The 17,561-nt window shown below is 45.4% G+C and overlaps 1 protein-coding gene and 1 long non-coding RNA gene across 2 annotated transcripts; both read right to left on the reverse strand.

Annotated features, from left to right (window-relative positions):
- Positions 1-4,807: 4,807 nt before the first annotated feature.
- On the reverse strand, positions 4,808-10,202 carry LOC142463432 (galanin receptor 2b-like). Its single transcript, XM_075566181.1, has 3 exons — positions 9,914-10,202; positions 8,738-9,128; positions 4,808-7,570 (listed from the first exon to the last, which is right to left on the reverse strand). Exons 2-3 carry the CDS (start codon positions 9,109-9,111, stop codon positions 6,835-6,837), a joined length of 1,110 nt encoding a protein of 369 aa, XP_075422296.1. The 5' UTR covers positions 9,112-9,128; positions 9,914-10,202; the 3' UTR covers positions 4,808-6,834.
- A 1,480-nt stretch (positions 10,203-11,682) lies between these two features.
- Positions 11,683-16,360, reverse strand: LOC142463433 (uncharacterized). The gene is made up of 3 exons (XR_012787435.1): positions 15,993-16,360; positions 15,090-15,159; positions 11,683-11,870 (listed from the first exon to the last, which is right to left on the reverse strand). It is a non-coding gene; the product is annotated as an uncharacterized LOC142463433 (long non-coding RNA).
- Positions 16,361-17,561: the final 1,201 nt, after the last annotated feature.

Here is a 17,561-nt window from a genome sequence, read left to right on the forward strand (position 1 = left end):
CATGATCTTCTCATCGTTCCCCATTTTCCCCAGCGTCCCCCATGATCTTTCCATCGTTCCCCATTTTCCCCAGCTTCCCCCAAGATCTTCCCATCGTTCCCCATTTCCCCCAGTGTCCCCCGTGATTTTCCCCAGCATCCACCATGATCTTCCCATTGTTCCCCATATTCCCCAGCGTCCCCCATGATCTTCCCATGATTCCTCATCATCCCCCATGATCTTCCCATCGTTCCCCATTTCCCCAGCATCCCCCATGATCTTCACATCTTTCCCCATTTTCCCTAGCATCCCACATGATCTTCCCATGGTTCCCCATTTTCCCCAGCATCCCTCATGATCTTCCCATCATTCCCCATTTTCCCCAGCATCCCCCATGATCATCCCATTTTCCCCAGCGTCCCCCATGATCTTCCCATGGTTCCCCATTTTCCCCAGCATCCCCCATGATCTTCCAATCATTCCCCATTTCCCCAGCATTCCCCATGATCTTCCTATCGTTCCCCATTTTACCCAGCGTCCCCCATGATCTTCCCATCATTCGCCATTTTCCCCAGCATCCACCATGATCATCCCATTTTCCCCAGCGTCCCCCATGATCTTCCAATGGTTCCCCATTTTCCCCAGCGTCCCCCATGACCTTCCCATCATTCCATTTTCCCCAGCGTCCCCCATGATCATCCCATCGTTCCACATTTTCCCCAGCATCCCCCATGATCTTCAAATCGTTCCCCATTTTCCCCAGCATCCTCCCATCTTTCCCCATTTTCCCCAGCGTCCCTTCCCATCGTTCCCCATTTTCTCCAGCGTCCCCCATGATCTCCCCATTATCCCCAGCGTCCCCCATGATCTTCCCATCATTCCTCATTTTCCCCAGCATCCCCCATGATCTTCCCAACGTTCCCCATTTTCCCCAGCGTCCCCCATGATCTTCCCATGGTTCCCCAGTATCCCCCATGATCTTCCCATCATTCCCCATTTTCCCCAGCGTCCCCCATGATCTTCCCATGGTTCCCCAGTATCCCCCATGATCTTCCCATCGTTCCCCATTTTCCCCAGCGTCCCCCATGATCTTCCCATCGTTCACCATTTCCCCAGCATCCCCCATGGTCTTCCCATCGTTCCCAAGCGTCCCATATATTCTTCCCATCGTTCCTCATTTTCCCCAGCGACCCCCATGATTCCCCATTTTCCCCAGCATCCCCCATGATCTTCCCATCGTTCCCCATTTCCCCAGCATCCCCCATGATCTTCCCATCTTTCCCCATTTTCACCAGCGTCCCCCATGATCTTCCCATTGTTCCCATTTTTACCCAGCATCCCCCATGATCTTCCCATGGTTCCCCATTTTCTCCAGCGTCCCTCATGATCTTCCCATCGTTCCCCATTTTCCCCAGCATCCCCCATGATCTTCCAATCGTTGCCCATTTCCCCAGCATCCCCCATGATCTTCCCATCTTTCCCCATTTTCACCAGCATCCCCAATGATCTTCCCATCGTTCCCCATTTTCTCCAGCGTCCCCCATGATCTTCCCATCGTTCCCCATTTTCCCCAGCATCCCCCATGATCATCCCATTTTCCCCAGCGTCCCCCATGATCTTCCCATCGTTCCTCATTTTCCCCAGCGTCCCCCATGATCTTCCCATCGTTCCCCATTTTCCCCAGCATCCCCCATGATCTTCCCATCTTTCCCCATTTTCACCAGCATCCCCAATGATCTTCCCATCGTTCCCCATTTTCTCCAGCGTCCCCCATGATCTTCCCATCGTTCCCCATTTTCCCCAGCATCCCCCATGATCATCCCATTTTCCCCAGCGTCCCCCATGATCTTCCCATCGTTCATAACCCCTACCCCCTAGTACAATGTCTCGTTTAAAAGGTGCAATCCCACTTAGTCAGGCCAAAAAAACAACGTTTGAGGAAGGATTGAACAATCAAATTGCTTTCCATAAACAAATCTAACCGTGCTAAAAGCACAGCTTGGTGTGCTTTTTGTGTCTTTGGGAGATCATTACGACATGCATATCATAGGGCCCCTGAATGAGGAAGTGTTTCCACGAAACTTTCATCTTTCCTTAGATTACAGGAAGACCTGATGTAACTTAATGAACTTGTGGCATAGATACTTCTAGCACTAGTGTGATACATCACTGCTTAAAGACATTGAAAATATGTACGTAAAGGAGTCCTGATTGTAAGAAGCAAATTACTATCAAGTATACAGTATATTGTTAAGCAGATATAATTCTATATAGGTGAATCTGGATACAGATACCCAATTATAGACGCTCAGCAACTGCCAAAACATGAATGCCACTGTATTGATAACATAACATTTTTGGGAGATGTTTTAGAACTGGAAATACCATCGTGACAAATACTGCTCTACCTATATCGTTCCCAAGCGTCCCATATATTCTTCCCATCGTTCCTCATTTTCCCCAGCGACCCCCATGATTCCCCATTTTCCCCAGCATCCCCCATGATCTTCCCATCGTTCCCCATTTCCCCAGCATCCCCCATGATCTTCCCATCTTTCCCCATTTTCACCAGCGTCCCCCATGATCTTCCCATTGTTCCCATTTTTACCCAGCATCCCCCATGATCTTCCCATGGTTCCCCATTTTCCCCAGCGTCCCTCATGATCTTCCCATCGTTCCCCATTTTCCCCAGCATCCCCCATGATCTTCCAATCGTTGCCCATTTCCCCAGCATCCCCCATGATCTTCCCATCTTTCCCCATTTTCACCAGCATCCCCAATGATCTTCCCATCGTTCCCCATTTTCTCCAGCGTCCCCCATGATCTTCCCATCGTTCCCCATTTTCCCCATCATCCCCCATGATCATCCCATTTTCCCCAGCGTCCCCCATGATCTTCCCATCGTTCCTCATTTTCCCCAGCGTCCCCCATGATCTTCCCACCGTTCCCCATTTTCTCCAGCATCCCCATGATCTTCCCATCATTCCCCATTTTCTCCAGCGTCCCCCATGATCATCCCATCGTTCCCCATTTTCTCCAGCGTCCCCAATGATCATCCCATCATTCCTCATTTTCCCCAGCATCCCCCATGATTATCCCATCATTCCCCATGTTCCCCAGCGTCCCCCATGATCTTCCCATCGTTCCTCATTTTCCCCAGCGTCCCCAATGATCTTCCCATCGTTTCCCATTTTCCCCAGCATCCACCATTATCTTCAAATCGTTCCCCATTTTCCCCAGCGTCCCCCATGATCTTCCAATTTTTCCCCAGCATCCCCCATGATCTTCCCATCGTTCCCTATTTTCTCCAGCATCCCCCATGATCTTCCCATCGTTCCCCATTTTCCCCAGTGTCCCCCATGATCTTCCCATCGTTCCCCATCATCCCCCATGATCTTCCCATTGTTCCCCATTTTCCCCACCGTCCCCCATGATCTTCCCATCGTTCCCCATTTTACCCAGCATCCCCCATGATCTTCCCATCGTTCCCCATTTTCCCCAGCAACCCCCATGATCTTCCCATGGTTCCCCATTTTCCCCAGCGTCCCCCATGATCATCCCATCGTTCCCCATTTTTCCCAGCGGCCCCCATGATCATCCCATCGTTCCCCATTTTCTCCAGCATCCCCCATGCTCTTACAAGAAAAAACAAAAAAATGCGCCAAATGGGATGTTACTATGAATATGGGCAATGAGCAGGATTAACAATAAAATGTATATATATATAAAAAAAAAAATATTATAAAAAAAAAAAAAACTTGTGACATGAACCAGTCCGGTGCGTATAGGGTATTGCTAAAAAGAATATATATATGAGTGAGACAGACACAACCCAATGAATGATGCAGCTTCTTAAAACAGGGAACCCCTAGTCCCTGATAAATGCGTGGCAACAAAGAAAAAGTAAGTTAGAAGCGCAGTCAATACAGGGGATGGTGTCCCCCATGCTCTCCCCATTTTCCCCAGCGTCCCCCATGATCATACCATATTTCCCCATTTTCTCCAGCATCCCCCATGATCATCCCATCATTCCCCATGTTCCCCAGCGTCCCCAATGATCTTCCCATTGTTCCCCATTTTCCCCAGCATCCACCATTATCTTCATATCGTTCCCCATTTTCCCCAGCGTCCCCCATGATCTTCCCATTTTTCCCCAGCATCCCCCATGATCATACCATATTTCCCCATTTTCTCCAGCATCCCCCATGATCTTCCCATCATTCCCCATTTTCTCCAGCGTCCCCCATGATCTTCCCATCGTTCCCCATTTTCCCCAGTGTCCCCCATGATCTTCCCATCGTTCCCCATTTTCCCCAGCATCCCCCATGATCTTCCCATTGTTCCCCATTTTCCCCACCGTCCCCCATGATCTTAACATCGTTCCCCATTTTACCAAGCATCCCCCATGATCATCCCATCGTTCCCCATTTTCCCCAGCGGCCCCCATTATCTTCCCATCATTCCCCATTTTCCCCAGCGTCCCCCATGATCTTCCCATCATTCCTCATTTTCCTCAGCATCCCCCATAGCTGTGTATTTTATGTGAGCGGGAGAAAATGCTAAGAGATAGCTATGGATCTCCTACTGACGGGATCAGGATGGCAGATAGCTCTGTATTTCATACTGATTAAAGCAGGATGGGAGATAGCTATGCATCTTACGCTGATGGGATCAGGAGGAGAGATAGCTGTGTATGTCACAATGCGAGATAGCTGTGTGCCATTCTAATCATACTGATGAGTAACTTCCATGTGCGCAGTCCCACCTGCAGCAATGTAATTAATCTCTTCATCTCAAGGACTAAATCAGCCTGTTTGTCTGAGTCAAATGAGAAAGTTTATTGATTAATTAAACGGTTGCCTGGTTACATAATTGCTTTAAGTACTTCACCCTTTAATAACATTTGCTGTATGTGTTCAGCTAAATGGCAGAGTTACAGGTAATAATAAAGGGGTTTCAGCTGCATAACCCCTACCCCCTAGTACAATGTCTCGTTTAAAAGGTGCAATCCCACTTAGTCAGGCCAAAAAAACAACGTTTGAGGAAGGATTGAACAATCAAATTGCTTTCCATAAACAAATCTAACCGTGCTAAAAGCACAGCTTGGTGTGCTTTTTGTGTCTTTGGGAGATCATTACGACATGCATATCATAGGGCCCCTGAATGAGGAAGTGTTTCCACGAAACTTTCATCTTTCCTTAGATTACAGGAAGACCTGATGTAACTTAATGAACTTGTGGCATAGATACTTCTAGCACTAGTGTGATACATCACTGCTTAAAGACATTGAAAATATGTACGTAAAGGAGTCCTGATTGTAAGAAGCAAATTACTATCAAGTATACAGTATATTGTTAAGCAGATATAATTCTATATAGGTGAATCTGGATACAGATACCCAATTATAGACGCTCAGCAACTGCCAAAACATGAATGCCACTGTATTGATAACATAACATTTTTGGGAGATGTTTTAGAACTGGAAATACCATCGTGACAAATACTGCTCTACCTATATTTAGCAATGTTGCTCTTTTTAAATGCTGTAGTTGCATTCTGGAGATCTAATTGGCTGGAAATATGCCTTCCAGGGAATTTAAAATGGCAGCTACTGCTCACTCACTGTAAAGCAACATAGGCTGCAATAACAGCTGATGCCAGTGAACATTTTTTTGAAAATTCTGCAAAACGTTTTTATAAAATATGAAAAGCAAGAACGTCACATAATAGAAACACATGGAGTGAGGAACACGTTTTGGCAGTAGTGCAATCTTGATCATTATTAATGTTAATCACTGGCAGCAATACAAATTCCATGCACAATTTCTCTCTGCCCAATAGCTGAGTATTAATCCCTGGGGCACCTACTGTATCTATGAGAAGTCAGCCCCGAAGGAATGTGACATACGTGAAAGCGAGAGGTAACTCTCAATGTATTATTTCCTGGTACAAACACGTGATAAATAAAATAAAATATATGGACCATAAAAGTCTTTAGTAATTAACCCATGTATGCGTGAACTGACTTTTTCAAAGGTGCTTTGGTTCTAAAACTATGTCCATCCACTTCAATATAGCACATGTACCACTAAGCGACTCTATTCACTTCGTACGCCACCACTCCTTCTCAGCTTCTCTTCTCCTGGAGAAAGTCAATGAACAGTTAGGTGTCTTATGGCAGAACACTGCTTAATACATGTGGGCAATAATGTCTTTGTCCCCTTAACATTTTTCTAAATTTAGGTTAAAACTCTTCGCTGCCAGAGGGACCCGCAAACCATTATGCCGCCATGGGTTGGAGTCCCCTCCGGCATTTGAGGGAACAACAGAAACATGGGGTTGAGTTAACAGTGTCTAAGCCTAGGAAATACTTAGATCAGTAGACCTGTCCTTTTGTCCTTTGAAACATTTCGGCAGAAAATAATGTAAAGTCGGTGTTTTGTGCCAACAACTCCCAATAAAGAAAATAGGTCGAAACAGGGATGGAAGAACCATGTACCTTATCACAAGTCTTCCCCCAGCCTGACTGAAAAGGATTCATCCATAGATTCATCCCTGCATTGGAACAAAGTACAACTGCTCAACTGTTCTTCACCTCCATCTGTGTTGGGTTGATGTGGCTCCAGTGTTGTTGAGCGAACGCTACTATATCATTTTTGTGATTTTTAGACCATGGACTTATTTTGGGTGGTATCTGTTGTTGCCACAATTTGTTGCACCCTTTTGTTTCACCTGTCTTTTAACATCTGCTTGGGGTGAGTCATTTCCTAAGAGGGGCAAAAATGGGATGAAACCCATATTTATCCTCCACCTTCCATATAAAGAAGTCTTGAGTCTTCTCACCTCTATTTTACCTCATGGAATACCCAGTTGTCTGGAGGAATCAGAACGGTTCCCCCCTGCCTGGCGCCCACTTCTCTTCCCATGTTCCTCGTTTATGTGGGACACCTCAGTCGAGGCGGCATCAAAGCCAGGTTCGGTATGAGCTGCATTTACCACATGGACCTTGTTCCGGCCCTTCTTCCTCAGTAGACAGCTGAAGACCTTCTGGAATCCTTTGCGGAAGTGCTTGGACACCAAAGCATATACAATGGGGTTGAGACAAGAGTTGGCATAGGCCATGCAGTGAGACAGCAGACGGAAGGCATAGGTAGCTTGGTTGAAGGGGAAGTCACCGTAAAGATAGCACATGACAACCACGTGGTGGGGGAGCCAACATAGGCAGAAAAGGACAGTCACAATGATGATCATCTTGGTTACCTTTCTCTTAGCTTTTTTGGACTCTGACATGTCCTCTAGTGGATCCACAGCTCTCCAGAGGTACTTAATCGTCCTGGTGTAGGACAGGCTAACAATGAGCACAGGGATGACATACCCCACAATGAAGGTGCCGGTATCCATAATCTTGCGGTTCTTCTCCTTCCACCCGGGCATGCAGATATGACTAGACTCATAGTCCATCAAGTCGTAGTAGCTCAGGTAAGGTCCAGCGAAGACCACAGAGAGACCCCATATGATGGCCATAGTAGCGACTGCATTGCATGGAGTCCGAAGCTCACGGGACCGCAAGGGGTAACGTATTGCCAGGTACCTGTGGAGGACACAAGGTGGTGAGATGGTAAGAGTCAATGGCCTCTATACATCTAGTCATTTATTCAGTTCTTTAATAATGGCCCTTTGTGACAGGGTGAATGAACGTCACCAGCCATATACCGGGCAAACCTATGTTTAGGCTTGCAGTGCAGCAGTGACGAGGTTAAGTTTCAGTTGAGAAGGACTGTTTAATTAGTCTGACCCCAGCTGCATAATCAAGGTATTTTAAAACCCCAGGCTGTACACACATGCAAGCTAGCTGGTCAGGAGACAGGACTGAAATACTGAAGAGATTACTGCTATAAGGTCTGTTTTTCAAAGTACATGTGTGATGAACTGTCTGTGTCCTGCATGCTGAAGAGAAGCTGCCTTGTTTTCTATGCTGAAGAGACGCTATTTTGTTTTTGTCTGCTGAAGAGAAGCTATTTTGTTTTTGTATGCTGAAGAGAAGCTATTTTGTTTTGTGTGCTGTATGTTTTTAAGGCTCAATAAAGAAGCCTTATCAAGAGAACCCGCGTGTGTGGTTGCATGTACCCTGCAACACCCTTACACATATGGCCTCTCATAGCTTATTTATTTATAACAACATTTATATAGCGCCTTATCTAGGGTGCTGTACATAAGTTAGTAAAACAAAGATGTGGTTACATATAGATTGTATTACAGAGTAATTGTTAATATGTTATTGTGGTGGGTAGCGGTGGGAATATTATGGTCGGTCTATGGGTTAGGTTCATTGAGAGCTTACTTGGTTAGTGGGCAGGGGTTGGGGGTCAGGTCTCTGGATTTGGTCTTTTCGGTGACATTCTTTACATGCAGCTATACAACATATGGCTTCTTTCCCATCTAGATGTCCTCTGTTATACATGGCCTCGCACATTTCCAGCCTATTTGTGTATATTATTCACTTTCTCATATTTCTCCCATTCATAAATGTGGCCTCTATCTCGTGTTCTATAATCAACCTTTCTCAACACAGCAATATGATACCTTTTTTTAAAGTAGGAGTCTAAACAACACAGCATAATACTTAAAAATTGTGTCTAATGAGCTTAGGGTCCATTACTCAAAGAATGATGTTATACCACTGTCTACCTCCATAAAGATAAATAGACATATGTGACCATAAAGCCATTGCCTTACGTATATATATACAGCAACATACCTGTCCACAGACACAGCTGCAAGGGTGAAGCTGCTGGCATACATGGTGAGGTAGATGAAGAAGTGGACAGCTTTGCACATAAAGGCTCCGAACACCCAGTCCTCCAGGGTGTAGATGGTGGCCTGAAAGGGCACACAGAAGATGATGAAGGAGACATCGGCCACGCTGAGGTTGAGGATGAAGAGGTTGGTGGTGTTGTGTGTCCTCTGTCCACTCCTCAGAAGCACAGCCAGCACCAGGCTGTTGCCCACCGTTCCCAGCAGGAAGATGAGTGAGAAGATGACTGGCACCACCACACTGGCTGGGTTGAAGAGGTTAAAGTCTGATGTGTTCCAGGATCCGGCCAGGCCAGCGAAGTCATCATGGTCCGACATGGACTTAACTCAAGGAGCTGCATGTTAAAAAAGGTCAAATAAAGTCCATTAGCATTATCATTGCCTTATTACCATACAGTGCTAGCCTTTTGTACTGCTGACTTTGCCCATTTGCTATACGCAATAGAAATATAGATACTAGTGGCCTATTAGTCTGTCTGCTTTCCTTACTTCCTACTAAATTATAGATCCTAAAAAATGTAAGACTATTATTATGTGCTTCCTACCCCACATAGAGTTCGCATGTCCAAAATAATCTTGGATCCTTTGACTACATAATCACCCACCAGAACGGGTGAAAGGCCCCCTCTAAAGCAGGGGTGAGCTAACTGGGGGTCTGCAAAACTGTAAAAAGGCTTACAAGCAAAATGAGTCTTTTTTTCCCCCTCTTTATTATGTTACTGCTAATACATTGCAGCATCAAATCAGCAAGTTATAGTCCAGGATAAAAAATGAGCCTGCAGCACTTAATAAAGGTGCAGAATGTAATACTGCATGAACCTAAAACATGAAGGGTGACATCTTCACTTAAAGAAAATAATATAAACTGTATTAATATAATAACATAGTGCTTAAATCAATTAAAATATAAACCAGTGAACACAAGTGGTTAATGTGATCAAAGTGCACCAAGGTAAATTACTTTTAACCCTAGAATAGATGAATGGCAGGTCTGCTGCTCGGCACTGTTGGTGCCTCGACACCATAGCTCACATGTAAAGAAAAGAAGACAGCGCACAACCTCCCATAGTGTCAAATAGCAAATGATATTACAAATATTTAAGTGATATTATGCACGTACAGCAAGGATAATTTAGTTGCACAGGTATGTTGAAGGTACATGTTACCGCGATGGTATAACGAAATGGTCTGGTGAGTATGCGCTGTTCCCACGGTTCTCCTACTCCAGTCACTGCAAGCAATCTTTAAACCGGCTGCACAGGGCTCCGATCGGGACACTCAATCCCGGGACACGGCCACTTGCTTGAAGTTCCGGAGGTACAGTGTCTCTATAGAGCGGCTCACTGTGTGCCAAGTCAGCGGTATACTGTAACTTTCAATTAAATCTTTCAAAGAACAAAGAATCAATAACCCCTAATTAAAATTGAATTAAAAAAAAACACAACACGAACACAATCTCTCAGAGTGCAGTATTGTAGACTGATCAGTAGAGAACCACGTCTAATCCTTATTCATAAGCAGTGGTGCAAGAAGAAAAGGTATGTATATGCAATACTAAAAACTCACTAGTGTAAATTAAAACACGTGCTTATTCGTGCTGTATTAAATCGAAAAAACAAAAATATACCTATTATAATTCATAGGGCAGAACAACAATTCAGATTCAGTATGTGCTCCACATACAGCTTTGTATAAAAAGTGAATTTGTGTTTGCCTTCCTCTGGATCAAAATACTGTAAATACAAATATAGCATAAGTATCTGTTGTCTAAATTTAGCATAGGTTGAACTTGATGGACATATGTCTTTTTTCCCCCCCACCTCATCTATTATGTAACTATGTAATTATATAGCTATGTAATTACCAAGAAAAAATTCCCAGAATCCCTAGCTGCTGTGCTAGCACTGTATTCTTGGAGATAATGGTGAAAATCAGGGTTACAGACTTGTTTGATACCTGTGAATGTGCTCACAACTGTATTTTTATTTGCAAGAAAAATAGATAATCTAATAATACATGTTTGCAAACATGGACTACAAATTTATTACAATATAGTCCTAATCCTTGAGTGAAACACGTATCCTCAGTGATGTCATACTGTACGTTACATCACAAGCGCGACTCTCAGACGGGGCAGTGAGGGGAGGGCATTTAGGCTATGAATGTAGCACCTCGCTGCAAACACTAGAATTTAACTTTTGCAACTTACTAGTGTAGATATTTTAATACAATTTATAGACCCCCCTCTCCCCAATTACCACCAAAGTGCTATTTACATTCTCAATGAGGGCGAGATATTTCAATCAGGGATAGAATGATTATGACTATATGGTAATAGTTTTGTAGTGCATGTTTGCAAACATTTATTAGATTATCTATATTTCTTGGTATAGCTACTATGTCTTGGAGTGCCAGACCCCATGATAGACTGGCTCTGTCATGGGCCACCCAAGGGGGTTAAAAGGTATCATCATAGCCAATAAGAAGCATCAAAAGGTGAACAGTTTTCTTCAGAATCAATGCAGCTTTATCTCCATCATTCTGACTCATCTCCCTGTATTAACAGTGTTCTATCCCCTGTGTCAGACGCCCGAAGCCTCCAGTCCTTATCCCATCTGCAGCTGCATTGTATATTCCGTGCAGTTCATTGTATTTGACCTTAGATTACATTTTAAAAAGCTAAATTAGCACCCATGTAAGCATAAAAGCCAGCAGTATATAGCAATATATGAAGTGTGTGGGTCTCTTAGTTTACATTATGCGTGTGTGTACGTGCAAATCTATATGTATCAGTGAATTTGTGCAGTCGGGTTAAGAAGCATCCGGTGTTTTATCACTACTAGCCCCCTCCGGCAGCGAAGAGGTTAAAAGTTTGCGTACTAAATATTTAGGATGTGGTCCCCACATACATAGGTTATTCAATTGTGATAGTACCGATCAGGACGTTATCGCACCTGTGTCTTATTTCCCTAGCATGAGCTGTATCGATGTCAATGTCTTCATGAGTGTGGATGGCAGCGGCGGTTTTGCCTTTCCCGTGAGGCACATTTTCAGCGGCTGGTATCCCCGGAATACAACTACAGAATTTAAAAAAAGTGCAGGATTGCTAATTATTTTAGATTTAAAAAAGGTTACCCCCTCTGTCTGGCAGCAAAGGGGTTCAAAGTGATATTTTGTATTGGTTTTCGAAGGCAGTGGTTGGACTAACGAAAGGTTGACCTCACAGTTCTGATTCCATATAGATTGAGTGCCAGTAGCATGTGGTATCATTTGATAGACCAAGTGTAACAGGGACTTATCCCTGTTAACAAACTTGCCTCTAATCCAGTAGTGTGCTGGTTAATTTCACACCAGCAATTAACCAACTCCACCTGCCAGCTACACCTGTCTAATCAGAACTCTTGTCAGAAATAGCCTGTTCTGAGTCAGGAAGGAGGATTTCCTGAGTCCACACTGGATTGACCAGAGGAACAGATGTCTTGAGCTGCAGAAGGACTGGACTGTATGCTGATATCAAGACCACGGGACCAGACCTCTAAACCTGGACAGACATTGCCTTAGCACACAAAGGTGCTGACCCAGGAGAGCAGAGAGGCTTTCCCTACATCTACAAGAAACAGATAAGACTTTCTTTTGGGACTGTTATATATCTGCATAAATGTATATATATTTGGGGCTGGTAATTAGCTTAGCTAACCACCCAGTTAGAGAGGGCTGGACTACATATGTAGATATTCTCCAAAGTGGAGCAGGTTTTCTTTTGCTTATTTGGACTGCTTTTGCTGTGTTAAAGGGACAGGCGCAATAAAGACTAATTTTAGTTTCACTTTAAACGGTCTCCATTGCGTACCTCTGAACACGTCTCTTACACTAAGTTTGAGAGTCCTTCATAGATGTACACTAGTTTGTAGAATTGTGTGCATAGGGATGGGTGGTAAAGAATCTGGCCAGGCACTGCTTCTCCAATGGAATCATACACATACTTTCCAAACGTCTGTTTCTATGGACAGCAGTATACAGGACATTCAGGCCTATATTTACTAAGCAATCTTCTGCCACAAGGTATTGTCCAGCACCGTACAGGCCATTTAAGTCCATAGGCTGTCTTCCAGTGCTGGACGGTGTCTGTGGCCGAGGACTGCTTAGTAAATATGAGCCACCGTCTTTCTTTTCTCTTTCACTGTTATCATTTATCAACCCGGGGCCCGTGCAACCGCTAGGCAACTTCGGCGGTCGCTTTGGGTGGCACATTTTGGGGAGCGGCAGAGGAGGAGGACGGCGACAGCGGAGCCGGGTGGCAACGGGAGAGGAGGATGGAGGAGCATGGGAGTGGAGCAGGGCGGCGGAAGAGAAGGGTGGCAGAAGATGAGGGCAGTGGAAGAGGAGGGCGGCTGCCCTGCTATGCTCCCGCCATCCTCTGCCGCCCTAATCCACCTCAGACAACTGGAAGCCAAGTAGACATTGGTCATTGGGTGAGAGGAGGGATGGAGAGAAGGAGAAAGGAGGGTGAGAGAGGAGGGGTGTGAGGAGAGGAGCAGGAGGATGGGGGAAGGGAGGCCGAGAGAGGAAGGAGGATTAGAGAAGGGGGGGTAGGGTGGAGGAGGGGGGTGAGTGAGGATGAGTTGAAGGGGGGGTAAGAAAAGAGGAGGAGGAGGGGGTGAGAGAGAATGGGGCTATAATGCTTAACAGGGGGCGCAGGGATGAAGGTTCACCGAATACCCTTGCACCGGCCCTGTATCAAGCTCTGTATGTCTGACTCTTTCCTTTCCCTTCTCTCCTATTCTTTCACTCGCTCTACCCCTCCCATTTTTTAACTCTCTCCTCCCCACTAATACCCCTACTTATCCCTCTCCATCTCCCTTTCTTCTTCTAATAACATTATCTTTTTCTGTATCCCCACCATACTCCTTTTCCTTCCTTCCTTTCTCTCGGCCGTTCTCTCTCTCTCCTCTATCTCCATGTTCTTCTTCTCTCCATCGCTCTCCCTATCTTTCTTACTCTACTCTTCTCCCTATTGAAATCGCCTCATCTATCTTCGTTTCTCTCTCTTTCCATCCCCCTCTCTCTCGCTCACATAATTGATACATGGTACATTTCATTGCAAGCTTATAATGTTTGCCCCATATCAAGCGAACAGCTTCAGAGAGTGCTGCTGTTGAAGTGGGAGATTCAACATCAATCAAATACAGCTCATCCCCCTTATAACGCTGGGCTTGGGGTCCAAAGAATCACGTTGCGCTATAAGCGGATCGCGTTATAAATAATGTAAAATTGTATGCATTGTTCAATAAAGTATTAAAGACACCAATAATCGTGTTGTAAAGTAATTAAATATAAAAATTGGGAGCCACGCTTGCATCGCGTTATAACGGATTCGCGCTGTAACTGATTCGCGTTATAACGGGGTTGAGTTGTATGTATATCTCTTGTTTGGGATAGTGTTACCCATGTGCATAGCGCTTCACAGCAGTAATGTGTGACAAATAGTGAGACATAATGGGAATAAGTGCATCAGACATAAAAATAAACCTTAGAAATAGGAGTCCCTGCCCTGAAGAGCTCACGGTTTATTTGGTTAACACACACTTTAATCTCACTCCCACTTTAATGCTGTGGAGCAGATGGGCAGGAGAGGGCTGACCATCACCCATCCTTCTACTCCCAAATACACTACCTTCCCAGACCCTCCTGTTACACACAGCACTGGTATGGCATGGGCACAACTCTCCATATAAACACATAAAGTAACTGGCACAACACGGGCAGTGGCAGAACGATCTTCCTCTATCAGACTGATCTACCAAGCCCTGCTCCATATACACAGAGAACTGTTACAGCAGCGACAGTGGCAATGCCAGCTCCCTTAATCGCACTGCGCTGTGAGACCATCCATATACACGGCTAACTGGCACGACACGGGCAATACCTGATTCCCCAGTCACACGGCACGGTTAGATCCTCAATATACACATGTAGGTGGCACAACATGGGCAGTGAAAGTGCCACCTTTCCCAATCACTTTCCACTGTCAGACCCTATATAGAGGGGATATATGCATACAGTATGCACGCAGAGCCCGTACAGTCAGTGGCAGCGCCACCTTTTTACTCCTTTATTGCCAGGAGGGTCTGTGGTCTCCCGTGCCAGCAAAGAAATTAAAAATGAAACTCACAGAGAATTACCCAGAGCCGCCATGTCCTAGAGGTGCTCAGTTCTGTATCAGTTCTGTATCTCTGCTCCCATCACTTAAGTAGTTCAGCACTATATGGTAGGTAACAAGTTTGGTATCTCTTTACCTGTGTCCTGTCCAGTCCTAGAGGTGACAGTCTCTGCTTCTATGTTTCCATCTCCTTCTGGTGTTTAGTCCTAGTGGTAGCAAAAGATACAAAAGGCAAAAACTCTGCCCACCAGTGGACTAACACAAAAGATTCACATTTAATGACATTAGAGACAAAGCATCAATGTTTCGGTCCCTACATGAACCTTTATCAAGTCCTAGAGGTATCATTGCACTTGCATATCAGGTTCTAGAGGTGCACCCATTACTACACACATCCCCTTAGCTGTCCAGGCTCCCTAAAGATTGAAGTCCAGAGGTAACAGATTTTGCATCCCCGAAACCAATACCCGTCAAATTGTGATGTCTCAAAAGTAGGCTCTGTATCTCTTCCCTATCCCCCGAACGGTCCAACCCTAGAGGTATCCTTGCACCCATCCCCTCGGTTGCCTGGTCCTATAGGTATTCATAGGCCGTGCATTAAGGCATCCAGTCCTAAAGATGACAGACTCCGCATCTATGCACCCATTCCATTAGCAGTCCAGTCCTAGAGATACAGTATTCTTTCACTCCTGTACTAACAACTCATGAGTTGTCAAGCCCTTGCTGTTTTTATGCACCCATGCACCCGTATTAAGGAGTCCAAATTCTGTGACTTTGCACTCATCCCCTTGAGCTCTCCAGTCCTAGAGGTGTCGTTGCACCCATCTTATTCTCCTGAGTTGTAAAGTCTTTGAGGTATTCATGCACCCATGCACTAAATCACCCAGTCCTAAAAGTGGCAGCATCTATGCACCTATCCCCTAAGTTTCCCAGTGCTAGAGGTATCCATGCACCCATGCCTTAAATGATAACAGGGTGTGCATCCCAGACACCTGTAGTTTCCTTAACCCTATCTGTCTGGCATGATGCCCTGTGGTACCTTCCTTGACGAGGGCACAGGACACCGGTTGCTCCCAGCTCAGATACCACGGGCAGTCTGCATGCAGAACATTGCATCCCGGTGTGCGAGCCTGGCTGCTGATCCCAGCTCTTCTCCACTCTCTCTGCGAGTGTCTGTGTTACCTTGCAGAGTGTGCGTGCGTGTGCGCTCCTCCTCTCCCTGACAGACACAAGCACAGTCCTTCAGAGTACGGATAGGGAGGAGAGGAGACAAAGAAGAGGGGGGAAAGAGAAGTGAAGAGGAGTAGAAAGAGAGGGGGAGGTAGAGGGTGTCAGTAAAGAAAGGATACAGGGAAGGCTAGAGAGGGGGAGTGGAGAAGGGAGGAAATAGAGAGAAGGGAACAGAGAGGACAGAGATTGAGAGAGGGAAAGGATTTTATAGTGTGTATATCTCTCTCTCCTCTCTGTTCCCTCTTTCCTTCCCTCTATTTCCTTCTCTTTCCACTCCCCCCTTTCCTCCCCTTTCCTCACTGCCACCCCCCACCTCCCCCTCTCTTTCTACTCGCCTTCACTTCCCTATCCTCCCCTCCAAGAGTCTTGGATTAATGGGGGGGTCCGCGAGGCGGAGCGCCGGAGTATGCTGGTTGTTTAACAAATGCTCCTGTAAGTGGCGTAGCGCATGCAAGTTTTGTCGGGAATGTTCGTATTGCGGACGAGCTCCTTCAGCACTGCGGGTCTTTAAGTAAGGACGAGTGGGACGTTTTATAATAGGGCCTAAAGAGATCCGAGGGCGCCGGGAAGCGTTCAAGAGATGGGCCCATGAAGAAGGGGTTTTTGATTCCTTTTGTGTTAAAGAAGCAATGTTATTTGGCCGGAAATGTAACATCGTATTTTAAAAATGAAGTAGCTGAGGCTATGCTGACACAGGGGGTGGTTTTAGGAAGGATGGCGGGCCCCTTTTATGACATACTGTTTGAAAATGGTAGCGTGTCTCCGCTCGGTCAGGTACCTAAAAAAGAGCCAGGGAAGTTAAGTCTAATTCCCTATCTGTCGTACCTTAGAGGGGTTTTGGGGCGTGATGACATAGCTGGCGATCTTGTTCACATCCCAGTTAACGTTCGTCCTCGTCGCCTTCTTTTGACAAAACTATGGCGTTGCCCGTGGTGGGTGTTTATGGGTAGCGGGAGGAGTTAACCCGTTCATTACCTTAGTGGTCGTAACTACTAGAATAGCCCCCTTTGAGTACTGAGGAAAAGACTATTAAATGTTCTTATTGCCAGGGGGGGGACTGTATTTAAATGTAAGGTATTTTGATACAACAAGTTCTGAAGATTAGGTGTTTTTAATAGCTTTTTCAATAGAAATCAAGTTTATATAAAAATACGATTCCTCATAGAATCACTGTGTCATGCCCAAAGGTTCAATATATACTTATTTACTAAGAGAGAAAAGTATCCCCTTTTGCGGCACTAGAGACACCCTCAAGTGCATAAGATAAACTTTTAATTGTATTATTTAAAAAATGTGTGTGTGTTTGGGACGTGGCGACGATTAACGAACGGCAAATACAATGTTAAAACGGAGAACGGCGTGAGAGCGTACATGTGCT

The sequence above is a fragment of the Ascaphus truei genome, chromosome 11, assembly GCF_040206685.1.
Source record: "Ascaphus truei isolate aAscTru1 chromosome 11, aAscTru1.hap1, whole genome shotgun sequence".
Taxonomy (NCBI): domain Eukaryota; kingdom Metazoa; phylum Chordata; class Amphibia; order Anura; family Ascaphidae; genus Ascaphus; species Ascaphus truei.

Coding starts and splice junctions, on each gene's coding strand:
- LOC142463432 (XM_075566181.1), bottom strand. CDS start 9,111: ATGTCGGACCATGATGACTTCGCTGGCCTGGCCGGATCCTGGAACACA. Junction 7,571..8,737: donor GCAGCTGTGTCTGTGGACAG/GTATGTTGCTGT, acceptor TGTCCTCCACAG/GTACCTGGCAATACGTTACC.